General features: G+C 47.9%; 1 gene segment (V, D, J or C); it reads right to left on the bottom strand.

Annotated features, from left to right (window-relative positions):
* Positions 1-6,363: 6,363 nt before the first annotated feature.
* On the bottom strand, positions 6,364-7,529 carry LOC125725047 (Ig kappa chain V region K29-213-like). The segment is given in 3 exon segments: positions 6,364-6,728; positions 7,277-7,326; positions 7,447-7,529. Coding segments are annotated over 3 exon segments (498 nt in total).
* Between the last annotated feature and the right edge of the window lie 1,765 nt (positions 7,530-9,294).

Below are 9,294 nucleotides of genomic sequence, written 5' to 3'. Positions count from 1 at the left end.
TATCCAGCTGTGTGCCGTTCCCAAACAGCATCTCCCCACACTGGGTGTTACCATCTATATCCAGCTGTGTGCCGTTCCCAAACAGCATCTCCCCACACTGGGTGTTACCATCTATATCCAGCTGTGTGCCGTTCCCAAACAGCATCTCCCCACGCTGGGTGTTACCATCTATATCCAGCTGTGTGCCGTTCCCAAACAGCATCTCCCCACGCTGGGTGTTACCATCTATATCCAGCTGTGTGCCGTTCCCAAACAGCATCTCCCCACGCTGGGTGTTACCATCTATATCCAGCTGTGTGCCGTTCCCAAACAGCATCTCCCCTCACTGGATGTTACCATCTATATCCAGCTGTGTGCCGTTCCCAAACAGCATCTCCCCACGCTGGGTGTTACCATCTATATCCAGCTGTGTGCCGTTCCCAAACAGCATCTCCCCATGCTGGGTGTTACCATCTATATCCAGCTGTGTGCCGTTCCCAAACAGCATCTCCCCTCACTGGGTGTTACCATCTATATCCAGCTGTGTGCCGTTCCCAAACAGCATCTCCCCACGCTGGGTGTTACCATCTATATCCAGCTGTGTGCCGTTCCCAAACAGCATCTCCCCACGCTGGGTGTTACCATCTATATCCAGCTGTGTGCCGTTCCCAAACAGCATCTCCCCACGCTGGGTGTTACCATCTATATCCAGCTGTGTGCCGTTCCCAAACAGCATCTCCCCACAATAGGTGTTACCATCTATATCCAGCTGTGTGCCGTTCCCAAACAGCATCTCCCCACAATAGGTGTTACCATCTATATCCAGCTGTGTGCCGTTCCCAAACAGCATCTCCCCACAATAGGTGTTACCATCTATATCCAGCTGTGTGCCGTTCCCAAACAGCATCTCCCCACACTGGGTGTTACCATCTATATCCAGCTGTGTGCCGTTCCCAAACAGCATCTCCCCACGCTGGGTGTTACCATCTATATCCAGCTGTGTGCCGTTCCCAAACAGCATCTCCCCACGCTGGGTGTTATCAGCTATATCCAGCTGTGTGCCGTTCCCAAACAGCATCTCTCCTCACTGGGTGTTACCATCTATATCCAGCTGTGTGCCGTTCCCAAACAGCATCTCCCCACAATAGGTGTTACCATCTATATCCAGCTGTGTGCCGTTCCCAAACAGCATCTCCCCACACTGGGTGTTACCATCTATATCCAGCTGTGTGCCATTCCCAAACAGCATCTCCCCACGCTGGGTGTTACCGTCTATATCCAGCTGTGTGCCGTTCCCAAACAGCATCTCCCCACGCTGGGTGTTACCATCTATATCCAGCTGTGTGCCGTTCCCAAACAGCATCTCCCCTCACTGGGTGTTACCATCTATATCCAGCTGTGTGCCGTTCCCAAACAACATCTCCCCACGCTGGGTGTTATCATCTATATCCAGCTGTGTGCCGTTCCCAAACAGCATCTCCCCACACTGGGTGTTACCATCTATATCCAGCTGTGTGCCGTTCCCAAACAGCATCTCCCCACACTGGGTGTTACCATCTATATCCAGCTGTGTGCCGTTCCCAAACAGCATCTCCCCACGCTGGGTGTTACCATCTATATCCAGCTGTGTGCCGTTCCCAAACAGCATCTCCCCACGCTGGGTGTTACCATCTATATCCAGCTGTGTGCCGTTCCCAAACAGCATCTCCCCACGCTGGGTGTTACCATCTATATCCAGCTGTGTGCCGTTCCCAAACAGCATCTCCCCACGCTGGGTGTTACCATCTATATCCAGCTGTGTGCCGTTCCCAAACAGCATCTCCCCACGCTGGGTGTTACCATCTATATCCAGCTGTGTGCCGTTCCCAAACAGCATCTCCCCACGCTGGGTGTTACCATCTATATCCAGCTGTGTGCCGTTCCCAAACAGCATCTCTCCTCACTGGGTGTTACCATCTATATCCAGCTGTGTGCCGTTCCCAAACAGCATCTCCCCACGCTGGGTGTTATCATCTATATCCAGCTGTGTGCCGTTCCCAAACAACATCTCCCCACGCTGGGTGTTATCATCTATATCCAGCTGTGTGCCGTTCCCAAACAGCATCTCCCCTCACTGGGTGTTACCATCTATATCCAGCTGTGTGCCGTTCCCAAACAGCATCTCCCCAATCTGGGTGTTACCATCTATATCCAGCTGTGTGCCGTTCCCAAACAGCATCTCCCCACGCTGGGTGTTACCCTCTATATCCAGCTGTGTGCCGTTCCCAAACAGCATCTCCCCACACTGGGTGTTACCATCTATATCCAGCTGTGTGCCGTTCCCAAACAACATCTCCCCACGCTGGGTGTTACCATCTATATCCAGCTGTGTGCCGTTCCCAAACAGCATCTCCCCAGTCTGGGTGTTACCATCTATATCCAGCTGTGTGCCGTTCCCAAACAGCATCTCCCCACACTGGGTGTACCGTCTATATCCAGCTGTGTGCCGTTCCCAAAGAGCATCTCCCCACACTGGGTGTTACCATCTATATCCAGCAGTGTGCCGTTCCCAAACAGCATCTCCCCTCACTGGATGTTACCATCTATATCCAGCTGTGTGCCGTTCCCAAACAGCATCTCCCCTCACTGGATGTTACCATCTATATCCAGCTGTGTGCCGTTCCCAAACAGCATCTCCCCACGCTGGGTGTTACCATCTATATCCAGCTGTGTGCCGTTCCCAAACAGCATCTCCCCTCACTGGATGTTACCATCTATATCCAGCTGTGTGCCGTTCCCAAACAGCATCTCCCCACGCTGGGTGTTACCATCTATATCCAGCTGTGTGCCGTTCCCAAACAGCATCTCCCCATGCTGGGTGTTACCATCTATATCCAGCTGTGTGCCGTTCCCAAACAGCATCTCCCCTCACTGGGTGTTACCATCTATATCCAGCTGTGTGCCGTTCCCAAACAGCATCTCCCCACGCTGGGTGTTACCATCTATATCCAGCTGTGTGCCGTTCCCAAACAGCATCTCCCCACGCTGGGTGTTACCATCTATATCCAGCTGTGTGCCGTTCCCAAACAGCATCTCCCCACGCTGGGTGTTACCATCTATATCCAGCTGTGTGCCGTTCCCAAACAGCATCTCCCCACAATAGGTGTTACCATCTATATCCAGCTGTGTGCCGTTCCCAAACAGCATCTCCCCACAATAGGTGTTACCATCTATATCCAGCTGTGTGCCGTTCCCAAACAGCATCTCCCCACAATAGGTGTTACCATCTATATCCAGCTGTGTGCCGTTCCCAAACAGCATCTCCCCACACTGGGTGTTACCATCTATATCCAGCTGTGTGCCGTTCCCAAACAGCATCTCCCCACGCTGGGTGTTACCATCTATATCCAGCTGTGTGCCGTTCCCAAACAGCATCTCCCCACGCTGGGTGTTATCAGCTATATCCAGCTGTGTGCCGTTCCCAAACAGCATCTCTCCTCACTGGGTGTTACCATCTATATCCAGCTGTGTGCCGTTCCCAAACAGCATCTCCCCACAATAGGTGTTACCATCTATATCCAGCTGTGTGCCGTTCCCAAACAGCATCTCCCCACACTGGGTGTTACCATCTATATCCAGCTGTGTGCCATTCCCAAACAGCATCTCCCCACGCTGGGTGTTACCGTCTATATCCAGCTGTGTGCCGTTCCCAAACAGCATCTCCCCACGCTGGGTGTTACCATCTATATCCAGCTGTGTGCCGTTCCCAAACAGCATCTCCCCTCACTGGGTGTTACCATCTATATCCAGCTGTGTGCCGTTCCCAAACAACATCTCCCCACGCTGGGTGTTATCATCTATATCCAGCTGTGTGCCGTTCCCAAACAGCATCTCCCCACACTGGGTGTTACCATCTATATCCAGCTGTGTGCCGTTCCCAAACAGCATCTCCCCACACTGGGTGTTACCATCTATATCCAGCTGTGTGCCGTTCCCAAACAGCATCTCCCCACGCTGGGTGTTACCATCTATATCCAGCTGTGTGCCGTTCCCAAACAGCATCTCCCCACGCTGGGTGTTACCATCTATATCCAGCTGTGTGCCGTTCCCAAACAGCATCTCCCCACGCTGGGTGTTACCATCTATATCCAGCTGTGTGCCGTTCCCAAACAGCATCTCCCCTCACTGGATGTTACCATCTATATCCAGCTGTGTGCCGTTCCCAAACAGCATCTCCCCACGCTGGGTGTTACCATCTATATCCAGCTGTGTGCCGTTCCCAAACAGCATCTCCCCATGCTGGGTGTTACCATCTATATCCAGCTGTGTGCCGTTCCCAAACAGCATCTCCCCTCACTGGGTGTTACCATCTATATCCAGCTGTGTGCCGTTCCCAAACAGCATCTCCCCACGCTGGGTGTTACCATCTATATCCAGCTGTGTGCCGTTCCCAAACAGCATCTCCCCACGCTGGGTGTTACCATCTATATCCAGCTGTGTGCCGTTCCCAAACAGCATCTCCCCACGCTGGGTGTTACCATCTATATCCAGCTGTGTGCCGTTCCCAAACAGCATCTCCCCACAATAGGTGTTACCATCTATATCCAGCTGTGTGCCGTTCCCAAACAGCATCTCCCCACAATAGGTGTTACCATCTATATCCAGCTGTGTGCCGTTCCCAAACAGCATCTCCCCACAATAGGTGTTACCATCTATATCCAGCTGTGTGCCGTTCCCAAACAGCATCTCCCCACACTGGGTGTTACCATCTATATCCAGCTGTGTGCCGTTCCCAAACAGCATCTCCCCACGCTGGGTGTTACCATCTATATCCAGCTGTGTGCCGTTCCCAAACAGCATCTCCCCACGCTGGGTGTTATCAGCTATATCCAGCTGTGTGCCGTTCCCAAACAGCATCTCTCCTCACTGGGTGTTACCATCTATATCCAGCTGTGTGCCGTTCCCAAACAGCATCTCCCCACAATAGGTGTTACCATCTATATCCAGCTGTGTGCCGTTCCCAAACAGCATCTCCCCACACTGGGTGTTACCATCTATATCCAGCTGTGTGCCATTCCCAAACAGCATCTCCCCACGCTGGGTGTTACCGTCTATATCCAGCTGTGTGCCGTTCCCAAACAGCATCTCCCCACGCTGGGTGTTACCATCTATATCCAGCTGTGTGCCGTTCCCAAACAGCATCTCCCCTCACTGGGTGTTACCATCTATATCCAGCTGTGTGCCGTTCCCAAACAACATCTCCCCACGCTGGGTGTTATCATCTATATCCAGCTGTGTGCCGTTCCCAAACAGCATCTCCCCACACTGGGTGTTACCATCTATATCCAGCTGTGTGCCGTTCCCAAACAGCATCTCCCCACACTGGGTGTTACCATCTATATCCAGCTGTGTGCCGTTCCCAAACAGCATCTCCCCACGCTGGGTGTTACCATCTATATCCAGCTGTGTGCCGTTCCCAAACAGCATCTCCCCACGCTGGGTGTTACCATCTATATCCAGCTGTGTGCCGTTCCCAAACAGCATCTCCCCACGCTGGGTGTTACCATCTATATCCAGCTGTGTGCCGTTCCCAAACAGCATCTCCCCACGCTGGGTGTTACCATGTATATCCAGCTGTGTGCCGTTCCCAAATAGCATCTCCCCACGCTGGGTGTTACCATCTACATCCAGCTGTGTGCCGTTCCCAAACAGCATCTCCCCACGCTGGGTGTTACCATCTATATCCAGCTGTGTGCCGTTCCCAAACAGCATCTCTCCTCACTGGGTGTTACCATCTATATCCAGCTGTGTGCCGTTCCCAAACAGCATCTCCCCACGCTGGGTGTTATCATCTATATCCAGCTGTGTGCCGTTCCCAAACAACATCTCCCCACGCTGGGTGTTATCATCTATATCCAGCTGTGTGCCGTTCCCAAACAGCATCTCCCCACAATAGGTGTTACCATCTATATCCAGCTGTGTGCCGTTCCCAAACAGCATCTCCCCACGCTGGGTGTTACCATCTATATCCAGCTGTGTGCCGTTCCCAAACAGCATCTCCCCACGCTGGGTGTTACCATCTATATCCAGCTGTGTGCCGTTCCCAAACAGCATCTCCCCACGCTGGGTGTTACCATCTATATCCAGCTGTGTGCCGTTCCCAAACAGCATCTCCCCACACTGGGTGTTACCATCTATATCCAGCTATGTGCCGTTCCCAAACAGCATCTCCCCTCACTGGGTGTTACCATCTATATCCAGCTGTGTTCCGTTCCCAAACAGCATCTCCCCACGCTGGGTGTTACCATCTATATCCAGCTGTGTGCCGTTCCCAAACAGCATCTCCCCTCACTGGGTGTTACCATCTATATCCAGCTTGGTCCCATTGCCAAACAGCATCTCCCCTCACTGGGTGTTACCATCTATATCCAGCTTGGTCCCATTGCCAAACAGCATCTCCCCACACATGGCCACGGCGCAGTAGTAAGTCCCAGCATCGGAGAGGCTGAGGTTCCCCTTGGGGAGGCTGTAGACGCAGCTCCGTGTAGGAGATCCAGCCTCAGGGCTCTTCTCACACTCATCACTCCTGTTTCCGTGGCTGTAAATGACTCCAGGAAGGGATTCTCCTGATCCATGTCTGAACCAGTAAACACTGTGTTCTCCTGCACAGCTCCCAGTCTCTATCGTACACTGCAGGCTCACAGAGTCTGTGTCAGACACAGTGTCAGACACAGGCTGCTGTACCACAGTCTTGCTGTTGGAGTCTTTACCTGAAAAGCAAAATGTTCATGATGACAGCGCTTTGAGAGTCACAATGGAAAACACAGATCCTGAAAAATATTTCTTGCCGATTTTAGAAATATTTTGGAATGGATGTCATGTTGTTCTATCCATCCATAAAATAAGTAACTTCTTGGAGAATAGTTGACATTCTTGTCTCTTTTTGTTGTATAACTATTTATTAGTATATATTCAGTAACACTTTACATTAACTGCACCTACATTATACATTTACAATGCATTCATATAACATTCATAATCACCATGTAATTTGTATACCTTAATATCCTAACATACCTTAACAGCTTTAATATACATTGATAACATTATATGATAACAAAGATTATATTATAACTGTAACACTGGCCCAAGAAGTGGAACGGAGATCCAGAATTGCATGCAGCCAGAAGTTTTATTGGCAGCACTAGTACGTAGCAATGAAAGGGGCTAAGCGAGGAGAATGGTCGAGGGGCAGAAGCATGTGTCCGAAGCCGAAAGAGGAACAAACACGGGACATGACAACACAGGGAAAGAGTACCAGGAGAAGCCGGTCTCAGCGGGGCAGGAGGTTCAGGTTCGGGAACGGGTCTGGGAAGAGGAAGAGGAACAGACAAGGTAAGTACACTGGGCGGACGGAACAGGTAGGAAGCAACGGGTAGACGATAGACAATAGATTGCTCGGTATGGCTCAATAGCATGGCTCAATACTTCGCAATGTCCCGATGGAGCTCAGTGCTTAAATCCATTCCGTCATTAAGCGTTCTACGGAGCACCTGGCTGGTCCCGCCCATGTGGGCGTGATCGAGACGGGCTAGTCGGTGGGTTCCGCCTGCATGGGCATGACAATAACAAACATTATATGATAAGAACAAACATTATAATTGTATAATCATATGTTTCATGTTAGTGCATGAAGGTAGATGAATTTAATTAATTTCAATGTAAAGAACTGAAGTGTGTAAAGTGTATTTTATATTTTCATGATTTTCGTGACTATCAATATCCCTCTGGCTTATGTTGACCATTTTGTTTGTCTATTTTTTAAACATTAAATAAGAAGTGTGCACCGCAAAAGGAATTACTTGGTTTCATGCGGTTTCTACTATTTATTTTCTTGTGTGTTGAAAGGAAAGTTTTTCCTTTCTACCATAGCACTACAGCAAAAAGCAAGACATCATGGCAAATGCAATTATGCTTTATTCAAATAAACATGATTACATTTATTATTATATTACAGTTGATTAGCATAATATCTTCAAAGGTTTCATGATTTAATCTGCAATCGTCTGGCCTGAAATCTTTTCCTGCTACACTGAAAACTCTCTCAGCCTGTGCAGAGAAAGCTGCAGCCAAAGGGTTGGCATCCTCTGATAAACATGGTTGGCTCAGGTATCGGTGACATTATGTGAAGCTTTCATGGCAGGAATAGGCACTAGTTTGACTTTTGATGCAGGAAAAGTGTTTGGGACGTTTCTTAGGTTAGAAACTGCAGTCACTGCAGCCAACACTGACTTTTAAGGAGAGACACTCAGCTCTTCCTATGAGCAGATCCACCATGGTGCACAAAATGACAGTATAATTATTGTTTTAGGTGACACTTCAAATGTTGCATTATTTCATTCTGAATAAAATTATAATAGTGATACACAACAATGTTAATGTGCTTATGTGTAATTCATATTTAAATATTTGGCTGTATAGCTAAAAGCTATATTGTAGCTATATGTACTGTATGTATATGAATTTATTTGAATTCAAATACGTATTCATTCTGCTTCCTTAAATTCAAAAATGAATTGTAATTCTGCATCCTGTTTTCAACAGTGATTCAACTTTATTTCAGATGAACAAAATTAATTGAAATTTAAGGTCCATTCTCAAACCAGTTCTGAATGGTGCATATCCGACTCTTATATTATAGCATGTCTTTCTGAGACAATATACAATGACTGTTGAGTTAAAAAATTTTAAGAATATATTTTCTTTGTCGCCTAAGACTTTTACGCAGTAATATATATATCAACTCAAAACTGAAATGTAAACATTTTCCTTTAATTTATTTGAAAGAGGCTGCAATGTGTAACATTTTTCCAAATCTGAAGATTCCATATGGCTGAAGATTTCTGACAGCAAGCAAAATGTAACAAACTGTGAAATAATGTGATGCAGCGCATGTTCATGTATAAATGTAACAAACTGTATAATGATGTGATGCAGTGCATGTTCATGTATAAATGTAACATCAGGAGGGGTCCAACACATAACTGTATACACATAACTAAATCCACTTCACACAAGTAAGATGATACTTAATGCCTCCTATTAATTTGTATTCTTGTATACTTATTTTTACATATTTCAGCTATTTATGCGTGTAATAATAATAAAAAGTTTATAATTCTAATTGGAAAGCTTTTATAAATGTTTTTGTTTAATGCTGTATATAGAAAAACATTCAAGGACCAATGCTCGCAATCTACATCAACTATGTTGGTTAATTTTATATTGACACAGAGCTCAACTGTCAAAAATGTTTGTCAAAGGACAATATTATTG

The sequence above is a fragment of the Brienomyrus brachyistius genome, unplaced genomic scaffold (assembly GCF_023856365.1).
Source record: "Brienomyrus brachyistius isolate T26 unplaced genomic scaffold, BBRACH_0.4 scaffold60, whole genome shotgun sequence".
NCBI lineage: Eukaryota > Metazoa > Chordata > Actinopteri > Osteoglossiformes > Mormyridae > Brienomyrus > Brienomyrus brachyistius.
The sequence above is the reverse complement of the archived record's forward strand: the minus strand, read 5'-3'. Positions and strand labels throughout refer to the sequence as shown.